At 33.3% G+C, this 20,533-nt stretch overlaps 2 protein-coding genes and 1 long non-coding RNA gene across 4 annotated transcripts in view; 2 read left to right on the forward strand and 1 right to left on the reverse strand.

Moving 5' to 3' along the window:
* Nucleotides 1–20,533, reverse strand: part of LOC106622154 (G-protein coupled receptor dmsr-1) — a 255,903-nt gene that overhangs the window by 54,785 nt on the left and 180,585 nt on the right. The window lies entirely within an intron of this gene.
* On the forward strand, nucleotides 3,974–6,675 carry LOC118680066 (uncharacterized). The gene is made up of 2 exons (XR_011395999.1): nucleotides 3,974–4,177; nucleotides 5,997–6,675. It is a non-coding gene; the product is annotated as an uncharacterized lncRNA (long non-coding RNA).
* On the forward strand, nucleotides 7,076–10,364 carry LOC106624903 (uncharacterized). The gene is made up of 2 exons (XM_036358098.2): nucleotides 7,076–7,156; nucleotides 9,830–10,364. Exons 1-2 carry the CDS (start codon nucleotides 7,145–7,147, stop codon nucleotides 10,121–10,123), a joined length of 306 nt encoding a protein of 101 aa, XP_036213991.2. The 5' UTR covers nucleotides 7,076–7,144; the 3' UTR covers nucleotides 10,124–10,364.

A 20,533-nucleotide genomic window follows, 5' to 3' on the forward strand; every position in this document is an offset into this window, starting at 1 on the left:
CGCCGATGTATAGCAAGCACTTAAGTTATGGGTATAGGTAATGAGCATTTTTAATGACTTTTTGCTTGTGGAAATGGTGTTGCCAGTGGTGCATGGAGAAAAATATGTGCGATTGTGTGTTTTATATACGTAATAAATATTCAATTGCATATTAAGCAAGGCAGTTTCAATGTGAAGACTTGAAGCATTTTTACAATCTATAAGTAATAAATGTGTGGTAATCATTAAAAAAGTCTGTATAATATATATACATATGTATATACCTATGTATGTGTGTGGAAATCACTTAGTTCCTGCATTATAATTTCGTTTATTGCTTCCGATATTGGTGATTTAATGCGCAGCATGTCCTTAGGCGTATACGTGATATTATTAATTATAGAGCTTTTAACACCCACTTGTAAGATATTGTATCATTATTGTTATGGCTCTCTATGCAGGATATAAAGTATAATTTAAAAATTACGAAATATGTTTAAATAACGCATTCGTGTGTTCTTTGTATGAGCAGGAAAGAAAATCGGCTGCTTGCAGTGATTTATGCGAAATTTAACGCGACACCACGGGCACATAACTCACCATTAGCTGGTGGTTAGCTTTATATATATATGTATATATATGTCTGCATACGTTCGAAAGTGTCTGCTACGCACGTATTGACAATAAAATCTCTGCAATAACTCTACATTTGTAGACAATGGTGCGTTTGTAATTACAGCAGATCGTAGGCGCTGATAAGCTTACGTGTATTTTAAAACAAATGGCATTTATTTTATATCTACATACATTAGAGCGGGTTGATTTACAGCGAGCCAAAAAAAAAAAAATGGAAAAATCGTGTATGCGGGAAATATTCTTCTTTAATTAAAAGCAGGCAATCGGAAAATAAAATAACTAACTAATCGGTTGTATGAGAGATATGTGATATAGTTGGCCGATTCCGAGAAATGATCAATAGAATCTCAAAATGCACCTATGTATTAAATTTCTTTCGAATAGCTCCCAAACTGACGAAGAAATTTTTATAATCCCGAAGAATTAAACTTCACCTAAAAACTCGCAGACTCGAAACCGATTTTAGACCCATATTCTCTCAGCCAAAGTTGTTCAAAATGATCCGTAGAACATTTCCCTCATATGCAATTTTTTAGAAAAACATCGACCCGCTCTAACATACATATGTATATATGTATATGAAGGTAGCAGAAAATGTTAGGATACGATATTTATAGCAGTTTTGTCGCATTTTTTGCAATTGGCAGCAGTTGGCAGTGACATAAATTGCATTTTATTTACGCAAGAGCAGATAATATGGAGCATTTCGCTTTTGCCGCTCCAATCTACACATCTATAGTTATTTTAACTTTGCAATTTCAAAAGGTTTTGACACAAACGTGCTTAATTTGACACTTCAATTCGCAATTATGATATAGTTTGTTAAACTCGTGCATATACAAGAGCGAGATAGAGAGATAGAGAGCCGGAGAAAAAGAAAGAGCGCGCTAGAGAAATGAACTTATTGAAGTGTGTGTGTAACTTTGACAGCCGAAAAGTATTTGATCATATTTTTCAAGCATCTGGCTATTCAAATCCTATATAAAAATATCGAATCCTGATTGGTTTTGAATCAGATTTACTCTTTATCATACTATTATATAGAGAACTCGTTGTATGAATAGTAACAGCGAAGTACTTAGAATATCATCTGCTCAAATTTGGCTCAGACTGGTTCATTTAAATTGCGTGCGCAAACCGTTTGATAAAGTTTCTTCCCAGATAGGTACAACCGTTTTTATGTTGAGTAAAGTTTGATCTCAATTTGTCAATTAGTGTGAGTATGGCGGTTGTTTGTTTACTCACGAACAGTTTGCCTGGCAATTTTTATCATGGAAAAAAATTTAACAAGGAGTTTGCTTGTATTTTTGTGTTTCCAATGTAATCACTTCGTTGAAAATGTTGCAGAATTGTTTTGGGTAGTGTACTTTACCACGAAAACAAGTATTTGAGTGGCGCAAAGCATTCAATGAAAGTCATCGAAAACTTACTTTATGTCGTTCATTCACCTTTGTTAACGACGATAACATTGAAAAAGTTAAAGAAACATTAATTGAAAGTCGTTGTATGGGATCAGAAAGATAGCAGATGATCAAAACATCGCTTATGAATCGACTCAGCACAGTGTGGTTAACGTTTTGGGTAAGAGACTTATAAAAACTAGACTCTTACCAAAAGATCTGTATCTTTTTCAAAAAGGACGACGAGTAGTTGCGAGCTCTACTCTTTGAAAGAGATACTCGTCAGATGCTTGACAATATAGGGTCCATTCATCAAAAGCATTGGTGACAAGACGGAGGTTTATGAATATGACGCCGAAACCTTTCAACAATCTACAAAATAATTTTGAATGACCGTAAAATTAATTCGATCAAGATAGCTGACATTTAAAAGTTGTTATGAGAACGTGTGGACATATAATTTATGAATATTTGGGTGTACGAAAGATGTTGTCGGAGTAGAGCCGGGCGAGCTCACGGGTCGAGGAATTGGTGGTTCGGAGCTAAGTGTAGTGCTTTTTAATCACAACAAATCCGAGTTGTTCCTTCCGGATTTTCTTGACAGTCATCCGAGGAGATTGCACGAGAATACCCGAACATAAAGCGTGGAAAGACGAAATAGTCAGCTGGCAAAGGTATTTTTTTATTTATTTTAGAGTTCGACTATTATATAGCGCTTTTGTAGCCTTTGAATAACGAAAGTGTGAAATAAGATTATCATTTGCAAATGATGAATCGCTCCGGAGCTAAATACAACAAAATTGTAAGTATTGCGCTCGGAATTATTTCCGCATTTACGACATTTTCCGGTTTCGGTCCACAGCCACAAAAAAGGTTTGGAAGATCACTGTTTAACTATTGATACATAGCAATTATTGTTTTTAAAAAGTTGAAATAGTAATAATATACATACGTACGTATATATTGAATATAAATTTTTCTGTATCTTTAGACTAAATGCCAATAACCCATGAAATTGGTTCATATCATCCACCATACTTTCATGAATGCTATCATTGACATAACATATTTTGTTTATAAAGATTGAAACAATCGATCGACAACTTACTTCAATAACGAGTTGTAAGTCCAAAAATACTTAAAGTATATACCTATATTATTGTATATTTTTATTGTAAATCTTGTATTTGTGAAGTTCAAAAATAAGATCTTAAACTGGATTTGGATTTTTTTTCTTACAACAAATCTTTATCGACCATTAGTGTTAATTTACATACATAGTTCAAGTTCTGTTATCACATAGATTTCACTTAGACTTCACCTTGATTATGATAAGGTACTATTGATTTACTACAAGTTTTTATTTCAGTATCATACTAAACTATAAATAAATTTGCATATTACAAAATGTGCAGTTTATTGGTTGGAAATCCTTTTCTAAGTTAATCAGATGTTAATTGGCAAATTAACCACTTAAATTCTCGTATTTTTAATTGCCAAATAATTTGTGGCGAAAAAAGCAATACAGTTTAGCAACTAGCGTTAAATTAAAAAAAAATTGCAAAGCAAAAAATATAAACAAATCTATGTATATGTGTATGTAAGCATGTGAATAAATTAAGAGCGTAACAACAAGACACTCGTTGATTGACAAAAGTAAAAACACTGTCGTTGGAAAACTCAAATATGACACGCACAAAAATTAAACCATTAAACCAGTTTCAAGTTTTTGCAATAAAAGTCTTGTGAGTTAAACTCACGTGATACTGGCCATAACGAGTTAAATGGTAAGCAAATGCATAAATGAATGAATGAATGAATGGTGAGTGATTTAAGTGGCGCACAATTAGAAATATATATCTATCTGTATATATATATAGTCATATGTACTACATTGTAGCTCAATTGGATCTTATTTGGTGTGCGTAAAATTTTTTATTATACAAATCTATTTTCATCAGGTGCGTTGTTTGCAAGGAGTGCGGTCAGCATGAAATACAGCGCGATTGGTATATATTTGTATGCAATATACGCCTATTTAACTAATTGTCATTTGTCGGACTATCTGTCAGTTGTATAATGTACATTTTTACATACAAATAACTGCTATTCAGTCTGTGCAGCTTGCTTTGGTGAGCAAAAACATCCGTTTAAGCGATACAGTAAGTCATTTTTCTATTTTTGATACATGTATGTATGTATGTATGTATGAAAATTTACTAGGGTGAGTCTAATGCGAATATTTTCGTTATTTTCGCATTTAATGGCTTTCGAAAATTGTGACACGATTATATTTACAAATATTTGCTACCAAATGTGGTGGTTGGAAAACTTTAAAAAATGGTCGAGATATTATTACCTTTGTGTCATATACCTACTACTGCTACCCATTGAAAATTTCAAAATCTTTTAGAACTAGATTTAAGTCTGAATCTCATGACTTGTTTAACGTCACGCCGAAAATTCTTTATATCATTATATAAGGTTATCTTTAATTTGGTTATCTTAGACTGCATTATGGCAATTAGCAGTCATTACTTAATTAAAAATTTAATATAGTCTCACTTAATATAATTACTCTATTATATTAGGTAAAGTAAAAAGTTCGTTCGGTTTTTTATTGATTTTTCAAAAGATGATAACTTTGTGTACATTTGTCCGATTTAAGTCAAATATGCGCCGTTTTGTTCGTAAACTTGTTGCCAACGAGATGCCAAGCTCATTATACCCCTCTCGTAGAAGGCTGCGTCCCTATTGGCAAAAAACTCGGAGAGCTAATTTTCACAGGCCTCTCTTGAGACCAACTTCTCACCATTAAGCGCGTTTGCCATGGACAAGAAAATATGGTAATCACTTGGTGCCAGGTCCGGACTATAAGGTGGGTGCATTAGAATCTCCCATCCGAGCTCCGGGAGCTTCTGGCGCGTCACCAAAGACGTGTGTGGCCTGGCATTGTTTTGATGGAACACAATTCGGCCTCTGTCGATCAAAGATGGCCTCTTCTGGATGAGTGCTGCCTTCAAGCGGTCCAGTTGTTGGCAGTAGAGGGCCGAATTGAGCGTTTGGCCATAGGGGATCAGCTCGAAGTAGATGATTCCTTGCCCATCCCACCAAACACACAGCAAAACCTTCCTGGCCGTCAATCAGGTCTTGGCCACCATCTGGGCCGCTTCCCCAAGCTTTGACCACGACCGTTTGCGCTCGATGTTGTTATAAGTGACCAATTTTTCATCGCCAGTCACAATCCGCTTCAGAAACGGGTCGATTTTGTTGCGATTCTGCAGCGATTTGCAGATGGAAATTCGGTCCATCATGTTTTTTGCGTTAGTTCGTGTGACACCCAAACATCGAGCTCCTTTTTGAATCCAAGGTTATTCAAATGGTTCCAAATGGTTTTCTGGTTTATCTTTAGTTCCTCAGCAATTAAATAAGTGCTCACGTGACGGTCTGTTTCCACTATTTCCATGATTTTATCGCAATTTTCGACGACAGGCCTCCCGATGCGTGGTGCATCTTTGACATCGAAATTACCGGAACGGAATCTAGCAAATCACTTTTGTGCTACACGTTCGTTTACAGTATCGGGCCCATAAACTAAATTAATGTTTTCAGCCGCTTGGCTGCTTTTTAGCCTTGTTCGAAGAAAAATTGTAAAATATAGCGAATTTTCTCTTTGCTGGTGTCCATATTTGACGAGCGCTCACAACGAACTGAGTAAATCAATCGAAAAACTGTCAAAGACAAACTTTTAGCGCGAATAAACACGTTTTCAGCGCCGTATAGTATGACATGATGCGACACGTAACACTAGTACTATGGACAATAACGCCATCTCTTAGATAAAAACCGAACGAACTTTTTACTTGACCTATTTATAGTTACAGTTATAAATAAATCGTATTATTTGCTTAATTAAGTAAATTTTTTTAAAATTGATTTTTATCTGTCATACTAAATAAATTATTCATTTTAATTTTCCAGCTAATTAAACTTTAGTTGTATATAACTATATTCGGGCCAAGAGATGGCAAAACTTGATTATTTTTCCATCGTTCCAATATTCCGATCATGGGTGTTTTGCACGCTTCAAAAGAAGTGATTTCGGCTTGGAAGACGAAGAACGTCCTAGGCGACCGAAGGATCGTGGATAAGGAACTGGAAGCGCTACTCATTGAAGAACAAACACAAGAAGAGCTCGCAGAATTTTTGGGAGTTACACAAGCAACCATTTTAAAGTGTTTAAAAGCAACCGGATACATTCAAATCCGAGGAAATTGAGTGCCAAATTGAAGTCAAGAGACGTTGAAAGACGATTTTAAATGTCAGAAATACTGCTTGAACACTAAAAGAAAACGTCGTTTTTCATAGGTATGTAACTGGTGATTAAAAATGGATCCATTAAAACAACTCTGTAACCTGTGACGCTGTTTAAGCGCAATACTTTGAATAATACGATACTCAGCTAAGTACCATATCTTCAGAAGAATCTTCCGCTGATTATATAACGCATGTTTTGTACTTTTCAAAATTAACAAGTAAAAAACACAATTTTTGACTTGCTTAGATAATCTCAAACTGATGAATATATATTCTATGATAATTTGTATACCAAATTTAATAAATTTTCTAGTAAGCGATGTGAAAAAGAACCTAAAAATCACATTATTTATTTTGCATTACTTTAGAAAATTAATTTTCATTATGTAAAACCCACGTAAGTATAAGTGGAAGTAGACATATGAGTCTTGCGGTCTGGCACATATTAAATAATTTCTAAAAACATTAAATAATTTTTATTTATTTAGTACGATCAATTATATATATATATATATATATTAATTTAAAAGTGTAACAGTAGTTTTTTCTGTTATTTTTTTTACTAATTTACCACTTTTTTTTCTTAGATTTCTTTGACGAATTTTTTCATCTTTTTATCTTGCCACAAACGGCACTCACGTTGACCATAACATATGCTCTGCTGCGCCGACTTCAATAGTCGCAACTCAACGCAATTTACTATAAATATTGTAGTTCTGCGACAAGTTGTCTATAGTATTAACTTTGTCACTAAACACAGCAGAAGTTTGTAGCTTCACTCACTTCGCCTATAATTCGGAGAATTTTGCAACATGAAAATTGCTGTAAGTCTGTGCTCGTATTATCCTTTTGTTAAATTTCCTGCAACTAAGTCACAAAAAGGATTTTTCAACCAAACACATTTGACCAAAAATAAATTCTTTAATCGAATCACATTCGTGTGCGTTTCAATTAAATTAAAGTGATAGCGCAAAAGTTGTGAATTGATTGAGCGTTCAAGAAGTGCAGAAATTCGTTAAGCATCAGGTGTTGAAGCTCTTAACAGATTTAAAACGTAAACAAACCACATTAAAGCGATGAGTGGCGCTGTTGGTAAAAAAAAATATTAAATTGCAGTGTTTTTATTACTGAAGAGAATTTAAAGGCAAGGTTTTCCAATATCAATTTGCTAGCAATTTAATATTGTTTTTTTAATTTGATATTACCCTTTAACATACCTAGTATCCAGGTGTTAAATTAAATCTGTGTCTGTTTTTTTAGTACGCACTAATAAGGCTACTTCAATACTATTGAAACTTCGGGTAAAGATTCAAAATCTCTATTGGTTATCTAAAAAAAAAATTAAAATTATTTTTAGCCATGAATATATAGATCTCTTCTAGGGTTTTGATTTTATATAGCTGTCACAGACATGGACAACATTACCTTACATTAAAAAGGAAAAATTAGAGAAAAAACAACTTTGGAAAAAATATATTTTAAGAAATAAACGAAAATGTGTAAAAACCGGTCGAAGCATATTTTGATAGGGTTGCCACCTTTTTAAAAAAAGCAAAACAAAGATAGTTAAGAATTTCTTAGAGCATGCATGTACTCCAAATAAAGGTGCTGTAGTTGAGTGACAAATTATATTTTTAATTTATCCTAAAAACTATTTTAAAAAAGTAGTGATAAATAACGCAACATTTTTTACGGCTACTTTTTACATAAGTAGCAAATTGAAGTTCTAGCAATGTGTAAAGATACTTTTTTGTTAGGTTAAAGAAAGGTTGAAATAAGGTATGAAATATTATGAAGAGAGATCAGTTATATCGGCATAATATGAGATAATTTCAAAAACTTGCCTGGGCGTATACGTAATATGTGTTGATGAACAGTACTTATTTCGTAATAGGTAGATTTAAGGGGAATGAAAAATGATAAAATATTACATAATTTCTCTTTTAATGGAACTAAAGTTAATTTCTATAAATCACGAGTCAATTCGGCTTCTTAATAAAAATTAATATCTTAATAATTCTAAAAATATGCCAATATAATTCAAAATATATTAGAAATTTGGTAATGCAAAGTACTTATAGCCAGAACAGGGTATATTAAGTTTGCCACGAAATTTGTAACCCATCGAAGGAAAAGTCGGATATCGTAAACAATACATATACATATTGTATATTAAGGTTCAGTATGATGAGCTGAGTCGATTTAGCCATGTCCGTCTGTCTGTCTTTATATACGCAAACTAGTCCCTCAGTTTCTGAGATATCGATATCAAATTTGCATACGTCCTTTTCTTCTCAAAAACCTGCTCATTTATCGATATCGGACCACTAAAGCATATAGCTGCTATACAAATTTAATGATCGGAATCAAGTGCTTGTAAGGAAAACATTTTCATTTGACGAGATATCTTCAGGAAATTTGGCATATATTATTTTCTAAGACAACGGTGTAATCTCCAAAGAAAATGCTCGGTCGGACCACTACAGCATATAACTGCCATACAAAGTAACCGATCAAAATCAAGTTCCTGTAAGAAATACTTTGTATTTGTGCAGGGTATTATAGCGTCAGTGCAACCGATGTTAACGTTTATTATTCGAATTATTTTCAACACATCTCAAATACAAGCATATTCCAAAAATTGTATGTAAAAAATAATTCATTAGTTTTAGAGTTACATGCGAATTTTCAACGGCGTTAAAAACAAGTACTCTACTGCTGCAGTGATATCGGGCTGTTCTGTGTATGAAGCTCAAAATCAAAAATTCTCTCTAGAAGATTTTGTCCGTAAAATAATCTAGGGCCGAAAAAAAAAATTGGCAAAATGGCAGCGTTTAAAAAAAGTTGAATTTTAACCAAAATTTTGATCGTTTTTGGTTTGCCAAAATTCGACAAAATTCAAATTGAGCAGATTAAAAAACAGATATACAGATTTTGCAAAAAAAATTACGTAGTGATCGGATTATTCAGCGTTTAAAGATAAACTGATGAAGCTGATTGCACTCAATGGTTACACTTTACAGAGCTACAAGTATAAGTCAATGAAGATGCAATTAAATAATTCGATAATAATGACTTTATACTAACAAATTTTATGTAAATAATATTTAAAAGATTACTGTTAGCTGAAATGATTACATTATTTTCGTTAATTACTTCTCAAATGAAATCCAACCAAATAGGATTTTCTTTTTTAAATTTAAATTTTTCATCTTAAAAACTAATTAAAAAATTTCAAAAAAACCTCAAATTTAATTGAAATGAAAATTTCTATCCTAATACTAATTAAAATGTGGGGATAAAAATTTAAAAAATAATTTTTTAATTCAATCCAGTATTTGGGATAAAAAATTTGAAAACTATTTTTAACTAAGATTTTTGGAATTACAAAAAACAAAAATAATTTAAATAATTTTTTAATATAGTATTTGCAATCTTGAATAAAAGTAACCTCAAAGATTTAAAACAAAATTATATTCTCTTTCTCTTCCGCACAGCTCATCGTACTCTTTGCTGCCGGTGTGGCCATGGCTGCTCCCGTTGAGGAGTCCTCGGTAAAGGAGAAGCGCGGTCTCGCCTTGGGATTGGGCTACCATGCACCATTGTTGACGCATTCAACAACTCAATTGGTGGCACCAACTATCTATCAATCGGCAGAATTGTTGCATGCACCCATCGTGCATGCGCCAATTATTACGCAACATGCACCAATTTACACTGCACACGCCATTTCGCATTCGATTCTGCCATCCTACCATTTCCCAGCCTATTCAGCGCTGCATCTCAAATAAATGCGTGAAAGTTGTGTGATTCTATTTGTTGCGGATGGCAAAGGTTCGAAGGTGAATGGCAACAACAATAACAATAATAATTACAACAAAAAATATGTACTAAGATGATGACAGCAAAAAGTGTAGCATCAGTTGAGAGGAATGAGGCAAGCAGCAACAGTCGAGAATACAACAAAAATCACGAAAATTTAAGAAATAAAAATTGCTTTATAATATATGGCAACACTAACTGAAAACAAAATTGCTTCTTTGCTTTTATTTTTTCCGGAATTCAAAAACTTACTACTGCTGCTAGTGCGTGTTTGTTTTATTTGAAGTGTCCTGTTTCCACAAATTATATTTGAAGGCGTGTTTGTACAGCAAAATACATACTTCTCTATCTCAAAACGGAATATAAAACTTCTTATATTTCAATAATAGCTACAGCAATAACAACTTATTTCTTGTTTCATTGGCTTTCGCTTCTCGGTTTTACATTCAAACGTTTACTTTTCCATTTCTTCGTTTATATTTTTATATTCTTTTAATGCTTTTTTTTTATTCTTTCTCTAGACATTCGTAGATTTTGCTGATTTTTAAAATCCCTTTGAAATTTTGCGATTATGGCATCATGTTAATGTATAATTTGTGGATATTGTGAATAAGTTATAATAAAAAAGTTGTTTGCTTGATATTTATGATGTTTTTATGAGTCCCTTGTGGACTTAAGTCGGCGGCAATGGCTAGATGCAGTGCACACTCGAAATTTTTTTTAAGTTTTTATTTTCACTCATTTGGAAATTTAAGACTACTACAATTTAACTGATTCAGAAAAGAGCGAGGAATCATTGGTATACGTTTGCTTTCACGTGGTCTTTGTAATGTATTGTATCCTTTGGATCAACAGCAAATAAATAATACTAGATAAGCTTTTAGATTAGGTTAGGTCATGCGGTGGATTCTAATAAGGATACGGTGCGGTGCCACAACGATACCTAAAACAACTATATAAAAGATCATAAGACCCGCAAAAATCAATAAAGTGCTTGGAGCCTACCACAAATTTGTTGAGACGGCGCACGTGAGGTCTAATGGTCTAGTAATTAAACTCGGTGCCATTTTGATGTGAGCGGGGCAAGAGTGCACATTTTAGCTAACTCATTGCAGTTACCAGCGAGTCCGCTATGACCAAGCACCCAAACGAGTCTAATAATGAAGTAGCTTAATGTTACTTACATCTACAATATAACAAATATTAGTGAGAAAATGCTTTATTCTATCAATGCGATATTAAAAATGCGATACCCTTAGCTGAAAAGCAGCTGAAATGTCAACCAGGACAACGTAATCAGAGTGGAGCCTATTTTTATTTGGTAAAAGACCATTAACTCACACCACAGCAACAACAACAATAATGAACTGAAGAACTTATTTGGAAGATTTAAACGCATAATCGTAAAATCCCCTTTTGTATTAAGTGCCTAGATAATAGATGGCGCACATACCATCTGATCAAATTTGACACGGATTGATCCATTTAAATTGCGCGCACGAACCAAAACTATATCTTTTTTTGTGTGATTTTTTGGTACCCTGTTTTATGTTCATGTGAAGTTTGAAGTTTGAAGCCTTCAGCTGTTTGTTTACGAGGCGAAAAGTTTAACTAACGATTTATATCATGAAAAATAATAGAACAGCAAGTTTGCTTAAAATTTTGTGTTTTCAATTGATCTACAGCTACGGAATCATTGAAAATATTGCAGAAATGTTTTGGGAAGTCTACTTTTTCACGAACACAGATTTGAGTGGCACAAAGCATTCTGTGAAGGTCGTAAAGCCATCGGAAACTTGCCTCATGTGAGCAGTTGCCCCTACATTCATCAAACGCATAATTACTGGTGACGAGGCGTGAGTGTGTGAACAAGACACTGTTCAACAATCTAGCGAATGAAGCTCCAAAACTGAGATGAAACTAAAAAAACAAAAATTCGTTGAATGCACTGATTGACCAGTCGCGGCTTATAACAAGTGTATAGATAATTGGATTAAGCGTTAGCATGCTTGTATTGGCTGAGGAGCCTATTCTGAAGTTGATAATTAAGATTTGTTTTAAAATAGGTGATTATTGATTTTTTTTGTCAGTCCGGGTCAAGTTTGTTAAATTTATATGAGAACCTACACTCTACCGTACCATACAAGAGACTTTAAGAAAAGAGCTATTTCTGCAGCATTATACTTAATTAGAAATCAGTAAAGAAGGTGCATATAAGAAATTTAAATTTCAAACAACTGAAGCGGGAAAGCAATATCAAGAATTCTGTCAAATTGAACTCGTTTTAGTTTGATAAGGTTTTTTATTTTTGGAAAATACTTAGAGAAATTCCACTTTTATGTGGTGGTTAGACAAACGCCTTTTTATAAACCATTTAATAATTGAAGACTTCTCGAAGACATTATTCTACTCATTAATGAATTTTATTTCTAATTAAACATTAAACAGCTCCCGAATATTGGCTAATTATACACTGAACAGAGTTTATTCAGTTTGCCACGATATTTGGGAATTTTAAAGACTCTATAGAAGATATACTTGTATATACATATATATGATTAGCATGACGATCTGAATCGATTAAGCCATAACCCTCTGTCTAAGCGGCTGTCTCTCTGTAGGTATATACTCGAACTAGTCCCTCAGTTTTTGAGATATCGATCTGAAATTTTGCACACGTCCATTTTTTCCCAACAAGCTGCTCATTTGCCGGTACCATCGATGTCAGACCATTATAGCATATAGCTGCCATACAAACTGAATAATCGGAAACAAGTATTCGTATGCAAAACTTTTTTATTTGACGAGATATCCTCAAGAAATTTGGCAATGGTTATTGCCTATAGCAATTGTGCAATCTGCGAAGAAATTGTTCAGATCGAGTTACTATAGCATATAGCTGCCATACAAATTGACCGATCAAAGTTCTTGTAAGCAATCTTTTGTATTTATGAAGGGTACTATAGCTTCGGTGCAACCGAATTTAACGTTTTATTTTTGTTTTAAAATATTTGCAGTTTTTCAATGTATGGCAGCTCTATTCTAAAATATGACGGAAACAAGTATGGTATTTTCATAAGTTTAGCTTTTAGTTTTGTAGCAAGCAAAGAATTCCTTCACTTGATATAGTTTTTGTAGATATAGGTTTTGTAGTGTGTATTCTATCCATATTAGCATATAGATTCCCAAATAAGTTGAAACCATTAAAATTCCTCTCTTAAAATTCTATTTTTAAAAACCTTTTTAAGTACTTTCGACTAAAATCGTCTAATCGCGTTACGCCGCCGCTAGTTATTTGGCATTGCCTGCTGGTAAATACTTAGCACTTACAGTTAAAGTCAAAAGAAAAACAAAACTTAAAAAACACAACAACAATCATCGCAAATCATCAGCAGTGATGTTGGGTGGAAAATTTTCGCAAAAGGTATCAACAATTTAAGAGGCATCAACCCACATTGCCACTTCAACGCGTGGCATTGCTTTGATGTTTACAATCAACAATACAGTTACTAAAAATAAAAACAACAATAACAACAACCGCAGTTAAGCTAAACGTTTCAATTCCAATGTGACAACTGTGATTGTGAAAATGGTGCCATTCAAAATGGTGGTGATGATTGCGAAAGGCGGTTGCAAAGCGCTTGAAAAGTATAGCGGATTGTTGGAAGCACATTCTACCTATACATACGTACACATGAAACTCATAAATGAAAGCAAAAAGCAGAAAGTGGAACTTCAAAGCTTAAAACCGATCGTAATGTAACATTCCTCGCAATAAAGGTGCTTGAATGAATCATTAAAACATATTGACGGTAAACGTTGTCAAGTCAAGTGCCGATGAAGGCACGTCTTTCCTTGGGTTTTTATGTAAGGGTATAAATTGAAATGCAAACTCGCTTATCCGTTTGGTTTTACTTCCGTTTCCCGTATATGTGATAGTACGTGCTTTTTACAATTCAACTTTGATTTGCACCTCAAATCTTAAGCCGATATTGCCCATTGAGAGCAAGCTAAGCGACAAATTGGCGTATTGATTGGTGACAATCTCACAATGGTCTTAAATTCAACAAATGTGTCAACAAATTGTTTTTATGTTTTCGTCAAAAAAAGTCTGTGATTTTTCTCATATAAGTTCTAGTAAAAATAAATCTATTATTTTTTGCATTAAATTGGTTTCATTTAGCATAGTTAGAATAATCCGATTTAGGTCAAATATGCATCGGTTTTCGATATCTTGTTGCTATTTATCAGGTAATTTCGAAATGCCACTCATATAGAAACTCGTCCTTATTGGTAAAAAATTAGGAGAGTCAATTTTCACGAGCTTCTCTTGAGCCAAAATTTTTTTTCACCAGCAAAATCATTCGCCATAGACACGAACAGGTAGCAGGTTCGGCCTATAGAGTGGATGTATAAAAACATCCCAACCAAACTCACAGAACTTCTAGCGAGTTACTATTGTTGTAAGTGACCCAATAACCATAAGCTTTCGAAATGGATCGGCTTTGCTGTTATTTAAGCGCAAGACGTAGATGGTAATTCGCTCCATGACTTCTATTTTGCGATATCCAATCTTATTTAAGTGGTTCCAAATGTTTTCTTGTGCAATTTTTAGTTACTGAAGCATCAAAACAGTGATATATGATGGTTGGGTTCGATAATTTCTAATACTTTATCGATATTTTCGACAGTTGGCTTTTAGAGCGAGGTGCATATTTTCTCACTTTTATCGAAGAAAAGCTGTAAAATATGGAATAGTCATTCTCTTTCTTGTCTGACGCGTGCTCAAACAATACTGAATCAAGATATCGCAAATATGTCTGAGAAGTTTGTTGAGTATGAAATAATATCTTTCTTACTCTATAAAGCGTCACCCGATCGCGTTTATACAACGCGAGATGCAGTTTACTAAAGTCATCTATTGGAAAAATTATAGATTTTTTAGCTAGACCTTACACATATATGGTATACTGCTTTGGTGATGTCAATACATATTATAATTTACCATTACGGAGCACGTTAAACTCTTAAACAAGCTATTCTTTAAGGTCTAGGATTTTTAAAAATTCTATGAATTTTATTTACTTAAAGCACCTTTTATGGTAAAAAAATATGAATCAAGTAGTAGAGTAGTAGGAAAAGTGTTAATGTTCAATCCGATATAGTATCGAAGTTCACAGTAAGATTAGTTTATTAGAATTACGTATGATTTTTTTGTTATTATTGCAACCTTTTTTCAAATTTCAATTTACTTTTGTTTTTCGGTTAAAACTTCAACCGTTTTTTTACAAATTCACCTGCACTAAGTTTAAGTTCTACTATTTATTTTGTTTCAAATAGTCCTCTTGAAGGCGATATCTATATTGTCAATATACAAATTGTCAAAGTTAAACATTCAGCGATAATACTAGTAAAAATCTTTCAAACATTTTATAAAAGCGTATACATTAAAATGGTTGAATTCGTTATTTTCTGGAATACACCACCGTGGCGAAACTATTTCCAATTCCTATTTGCAAATTAACAAACTCAAAGTCATATTTACTTGAAGGATACGAGATACTGTTATCGTTTAAGTAACTAAGCAAACGAACACTATACCCCTATACATAGAAACATTTTATCGAAACTACTTCATGCGCAATTCCTGTTTTCCCTCTCTAATTGGCAATGGTTAAAAGTACTTAAGTGCTTTCGTTTTTTGTTACTAAAATCATCAATTTAAAATTCTTCAAACTTTGTCGCAAAAGTACAAGTATAAGACTAATGAGTCAGAATAAGTTTTATTCTCACAAAAAAAAAAAAAGTTGTAATTGAAGCAGTTGAAATTCTTGGAAGTGTAGCCTTTTAGTATAAAGATGCATATCCAATAAATCGAGATATGTATTTATGACATAGTCGCTTCCTCCATCGTTGATAATACTCGAATTGGAACCAAACTATTTATTTTAACATTGAATATAATCTGCTTAAGAAATGGCGACAATAGTGCTACGTATAGAAAACCTCTAATAACTTTTTTACCCCTACGACAGTGATAAGAAAGTCGGTTTCAAACTTTCAAGAAAGAGAAACTCTTTTTTGGATACTCCTACCTGAATAAAATCATTGTTTGCAAGTCACATAAGCTCAGTAATTCAAGCAAGATAGACTCTCATCTTAGGAGAGACCCCGACCCCAGATATAGTGATGATTATTGAAATTCATCAAAATAATCCAAAAACCACTTCGACTGCACCCACTTTCACAGGTTCAGTTTTTAGAGTATACTTGTGAAATAGTATAAAAAGATTTTTTTCTTGACGATATCTTGTCGATTAAAAAATTGTTCCATATAAGTACTTAGGTTTGATCGATCAGTTTGTATGGCAGTTACATGCTATAGTTGTCCGCTGTGTGTCCGTGTGCAAAATTTTAGGTCGATATCTCTATAACTGAGGGACTGATGGACAGGCAGACGGACATGTTTCTTTCTAGCTGTTATAAACTTCGTTGCAAACTTTGAAATCCTGTTCAGGGTGTAAAAAGACCTCATATTAGTAGATTTAGATTTTAGATTAGGATAAAGGAGCCTCTCCTTCCTTTATCCGACATGGTGGAATTTTTAAGTGTTTAAAATGGTTTATCTCGATTTCAAACTACGAGTCCTATAGAAAAAAGTTAGATGTGAAATTGTTGGTGATGAAAAGGTCTACAACACCTTTTTCACATAACCTCATAATTTGTGTGAAAATTTCCAAATAACCAAGTTTTTGGGTTTTTGACTGTACAAAAAACAAGCTTCTTTCACGAAATTTGGTGTAAACTTGCACCCCAATGTCCAACATACATACACAGTATTTTTTATAATTAAAAATATAAAGCAGAAAATCTTATCTTGACTTAAACTCGAAAAAAACCAACTTTTCAATTAAAAAATCTCACGTCAAAGTATCAGATTTTTTAAAAAGTCAGTAGGCCAGTTGAGGTTATGTGAATAAGGTGTTAATACAAAAGCTGGATGGTAGATATTTTCATTACATACATTTTTGCAATATATCTTTCTTCTATAGGACTCATTGTTTTGCCGGAAATCGAGTTAAGCCGTTTTTGACCCTGTCCTTTCTTTTTCCGACCTCAGATCACTCGTAAATTATTTTTCTTTTAATGTTTATTTTATATTTCATTTCCGATGGGTTTCATTCTACTATGATTTTTTTTTATTTTCCAAAATTATTTACCCTTGTCTATATGCCCAAAATATTATGAACTGTGTAGTTGATATATTAGTTTTGAAACCACACCTACCCCGATTTCATACAGTTTTCGTTTCCAATTTAAACGCGTACTGTTTCCCAAAATCTAATGGTAGGCTATGATCATCTAAAAGATAGACGGTCATACACTTATATATGAATAAATATTTCGAGCTATTTTATAGTTACCAAATTTGCCTAAACAAATTGTAAATTCTCGATAAAAGTCCCACATGTGAAAACACTACAAAAGATGCATATGCTACTATACTATATCATTATTTTCTGAATTTTCTAATTAATATCAAAGAATAAATGACACAAAAAACAGTTGATATCATGAGAATTGGAAGTTCTGTATTTGGCAGCTGCAACAATGGCTATCACTACATACACAAACTATGTGTAACAATGATATCCCTAACACTCAGTACATGCAAAAATGTATATTTTCTTTTGCTTGATAAAATATTTACACATATTTAGCATTCGCTTGTGCGCACCTACACGTGTCTATTTAGATTAAAGTAACATATGTATGTCATTTAGTGTATATACATACATTCATACAGGAAGCAAATAAGTTTTTTAGAAATAGACAAGACAAGGTGCCAAATAATTGCTTTATTTTAGAAAATTTGTGAAGTTTTCAAATTTTATCATAATCTTGAAAAAAAATTTTGGTAGTAAAACTTGTGTTTATTATAATAAAATTGTATATAATTTAAAAATTGTTGAGAAAGGTGTCCACTTGTTGAAAAAACATCGTCAGGTTCTTTACATACAGATTGCCATCATGGGTACTACTTAAAAAATTTGAGTATTTTTATACCCTGAACAGGTTATTATGTTTTAGTTTGCCACAAAGTTTGTAACACCCAGAAGGAAACGTCAGAGACCCTACAAAATAATATATCTATATATATAAATGATCAGCATGATTGCTTGTTTGCCTGTATATATGCCAACTAGTCTTACAGTTGAAATATTGATACTGAAAAGAGTTGCCACATACTCGAAAAAAATTGTATTAGGCGCATTATGTATAGAGTACTACCATAGGAAATACTGAAACGATTAGTTTATATTGTTGGATTAATCGAGATAATGCCCAAATGGTTTAAAAGGACAGAACTAATTTATAAGGTTGCCACCTGTTTGAAAATTATGTATCAAAAAGTATATGAAAAGAAGAAACGCTGCAATTTCGATATCTTTTGAAGATAGTACAGTTTACAGAATTTTTTTTAGATGCGGTTGCCACTTGTTTCACAAGCATTCCGTGAGAACCGTTGAATAGTTTTAATTTTTCTGTGGTCTTTCAGGAATAAAACTATTAGAGTGTTACCACCTGTTTTCAAATTATATGCCGAAAACATGTAAACGATTAAAAAATATTTTTATGAGGGTTGCCACTTGGTTAAAAAATGTTTTAGGCTTGTTATATAGAGTTAAGGTTGATCTGGATATTTTTTTGAACTTTCAATATGCTACTACAATAGATTTGCTAAAAAAAAATTATCAGTACGTTGCCACCTGTTGGAAAATTGTATGTCAGTTATTATTAAAGAGGTTTAATAAAGCTTAAAGTAGATTCAGAGTTTTAAAAAATGCCACCATTTCAATAGGGCGCATAAAGGTATGCTACGGTTAATGGAAGTTACTTAGGCTTAATGTATGAGCCTGAAAATAAATACCCCTAGTTTGCTGGTCCAATTAAAGTAGATAAAAGGAATTAAACTGTTTTCTAAAACAAAGCTTTTTATAATTTTCATTACATTCAAAAGCAGGCTAGTGTTTCAATCACAATACTTCGTGCCTGAAAGACAAAGTTCCGCTTTCTTAACTAGAAGTATAATCCTTGCGTCACCTTACAAGAAAATATATCTTTCATTTGCATGCAACATATGCACATACATATATAAATATGTACCAAGAATATTGAAAATTATACACAAACATTGCTATATAAATCTGCCAGAAACCATTTGTTGGGAAGAAAATTTTGTTGAGTTTGCATTAAGTACGCATAATTTAAAGCCACCTCACATACTATGTGAACTGTTGGTAATTCAAGTAAGAACTACATGGAAGTAGAATCGCATGTGAGTGCTTGAATTACTTAAACAAATGTAGTATTTAACAAGTAAGGAAGGGCTAAGTTCGGATGTAACCGAACATTTTATACTCTCGCAAAGTCAAATGGCATACTCGTTTGAGATTTCTTTGTGGATTGATTGATATTTTCGGTAGAAGGTCAACTAAAGGCACTGGGGTCCACATATGTAGTACTTAGGGGTTTGAACAGTTTTGGTTCGATTTAGGCAATTTTTGGCCGCAAGGTGGCATACTTTAAACGTATTATTCACGCAAAGTTTTACGCCAATATAATCATTATTGCTTGATTTGCATAGTGGAAAGTGAAAGAATCAAGTGGTATTTAAAATGGTGTCACATGGAAAATAGGCGTGGTTGTAATCCGATTTCGCCCATTTTCGCACTATGACAAAGAAACATGAAAAGAACGTTACGCACCGAATTTGGTTGAAATCGGTTGAGCAGATCTGAAGATTTTAGTTTTCACCTAAAAGTGGGCTGTGCCACGCCCACTGTCTAATTTTGAACGCGGTTCTTATAAAGTCATCTTATACCATCTCAGAGATAAAATTTAATGTCTCTGGCGTGTTTAGTGCTTGATTTATCGCGCTTTTAGTAGTTTTTAACAGTACCGTTATATGGGGAGTGGGCGGAGTTGCCACCCGATTTCAACTATTTTCACATCGTCAATAGAAGTGCTAAAAACATTTGCTTCTAGTGAATTTTGTTATTATAGCATAAGCGGTTTAGGAGATATGCACATTAAACCTATTAGAGGCGGGACCACGCCCACTTTTTAAAAAAAAGTTTTAACTGCAGATGCCCCTCCCTAATGTGATCCTGTGTACCAAATAACAGTCTTGTATCTTATTGCGGAGCTTAGTTATGGCAAGTTATTTGTTTTTGATTAATGGCGGTTTGTGGGCGTGGCAGTGGTCCGATTACGCCCATCTGCAATACCAACCGTCTCACGGTACCAAGAAACATGTCTACCAAGTTTCATAAAGATATCTCAATTTTTACTCAAGTTAGAGCTTGCACGGACGG

Source organism: Bactrocera oleae, chromosome 4 (assembly GCF_042242935.1).
Source record: "Bactrocera oleae isolate idBacOlea1 chromosome 4, idBacOlea1, whole genome shotgun sequence".
Classification (NCBI taxonomy): Eukaryota; Metazoa; Arthropoda; class Insecta; order Diptera; family Tephritidae; genus Bactrocera; species Bactrocera oleae.